General features: G+C 62.4%; 1 gene segment (V, D, J or C); it reads right to left on the minus strand.

Annotated features, from left to right (window-relative positions):
• LOC102772356 overlaps positions 1 to 2,024 on the minus strand; it is a gene marked incomplete at its 5' end in the record, with an annotated part of 7,484 nt that overhangs the window by 2,900 nt on the left and 2,560 nt on the right. Inside the window, 1 exon segment of the C gene segment in view lies at positions 1,576 to 1,924. Within this exon segment, the coding sequence occupies positions 1,576 to 1,924 (349 nt within the window).

Genomic DNA, 2,024 nt, shown 5'->3' on the forward strand with positions numbered 1-2,024 from the left:
CTGGTGAATATAATAGAATCAGGGGCATAGAAAGGGAGTGGACTGATTATTCTCGGGGGGAAAGGGGTGTGGGGGGTGCGGGAATAGAATGGACAAAAATCGTGCACCTATGGAAGAGGACAGTGGTGGGGGAGTAAGGGCAGAGGGTGGGGTGGGAACCGGGTGGAGGGGAGGTATGGGGGTAAAAAAGAGGAACAACTGTAATAATCTGAACAATAAAGATTTAATAAAAAAAAGAAAAAAGAGAGAGGAGGGAAAAAAAAGCAGCATATATTTGGAAGTGGCAGTTGTGATGAGCTGTGGAAGAGGAGATGTTGCAAACCAGAAAGAGAGGAGGGAACAGCATTCTAAGCAGAAGGAACAGCATTCGCGGATGCCCTGTGTTGGGAGAGCCTGGCCAGGAGGACGGAAGGGCCCGTGTGGCTGGCGTGGGCACCTGGGATGTGTTGGGGGCAGGAGGCCAGGCCCTGACCTAGGCCGGACGAGTGGCAGGCCTGAGAGCCAGGACATGTACCCGGGTGGGAGTGTGGCATCGTCATCCCGCTGGATTGGGACGGGAACTTGACCAGCCCTGGGCCGGGTGCCCGAGGCTGGGCAGGAGGTGGGCTGGGAGCCAGCACACAGTGCAGGCTTTGGGCTGGCTGCGGGTGGCGTGGGCACGGGAGGTGGGCCGGCTCGAGTGAGCGCCAAGGCTTGCAGTCTGGCGGCTCCCACAATAAAAAGTGGGTACAACATTGCTTCTCATTTTATTCTTTGAGTAATTAGTAATTAATTCTAGCGTAAGCTCCAAACTCAGGGGTCCTCAGCGAAATGGAAGTTTAAAGAACAGCGGTCCGTCGCCATGGAGACTGAGATCCACTGGGGAGCCAGGCCGGGGCCCGGGGCCTGGTGACCGGATCCCTCGTGACCAGCCCGGCGGGCAAGGCCGTCTCCGCAGCCCCGTGCAGCCTGTGGCGCTGTGGACACCGAGCGCAGGTCAGCGGGTGAGTGCTGGGCCGCCTGGACGGTGTCCTGCTCGCAGCCCGGCCCAGCGTGCCCACCCCGTCCCTCGGTGGCCACGAAGGCGAGGATGGGCCAAGGTCTGGGTGCCGTGCCTGCCAGGGCGGCCTGGCAGGAAGCTCAGAGGGGAGGGTGAGCCCCGGACGCTGTGAGCCCTACCCCGTGGGTCCCTGTTCCCTCCACAGTCAGCATGGGGTCCGCCCCTCCCTTCTGGGTGCACCTGGCTCCCAAGGTGCTAGCTATGGCCTGGGACGGGTTCTGGGACCCTGGGGGTCTGGGGAGGCTCGGACATCCCTGGGGGGACAGCGTCTGCAGTGACAACCCCGTGCCCACTCCGGGGAAGGCCCTGCTCCGTGCCCAGTGACCAGTGTGTCTTCACAGGAAATGGCTGCTCCTCGGGACCTGGTGGGGCGACCCCCGCTGCCCGCCCGCCAGGATCAGCACACAGTGTGGGGACACTGGGAATGGGTGGGACGGACAGGTGTCAGGTCACCAAATCCCTGAGTGTGGGGACAGCGAGTGCAAACTCCTGATACCCAGTCAGCCGGGTGGGGCTGTCCGGGGGGCGGCACAGACCGCCGGCTGCTGCCCCGCCTGCCCTCCCCCAGCCCTGTGCCGGGGGTGCCTCACCTGCAGTGTCCAGGCTCCAGCTGGCGTTGAGCAGCCTGCCCGAGGCCGTGTGCCTGACCTCGCACGTGTAGGTGGCCGGCGGGGGGCTGTGGGTGGCCGGGACCCGCAGGACACTCCAGGTGCGGAACTTGCTGTTTCCAGGCTCGGCTGTGGGCGCCGCGGTGGCAAACCAAGAGGAGTCCACCTGGCGCGAGCCCTCCTGCCAGGTGAGGAGCAGCTCTGGGGGCGAGAAGCCTGACACCTCGCACAGGAGCCAGGAGGCCACCCCAGCAGAGGCGTGAGTGCCCGGCGTTTTCTGCTTGCTTGATCTATCAACTATTGACAAAAAGTAGGATATAGTTTTGACCTTTGAAACAAAGTCACCCCTCCCCCATCATGGTTGGTCCAATTTCTTT

Source organism: Myotis davidii, unplaced genomic scaffold (genome assembly GCF_000327345.1).
Source record: "Myotis davidii unplaced genomic scaffold, ASM32734v1 scaffold6534, whole genome shotgun sequence".
NCBI classification, from domain to species: domain Eukaryota; kingdom Metazoa; phylum Chordata; class Mammalia; order Chiroptera; family Vespertilionidae; genus Myotis; species Myotis davidii.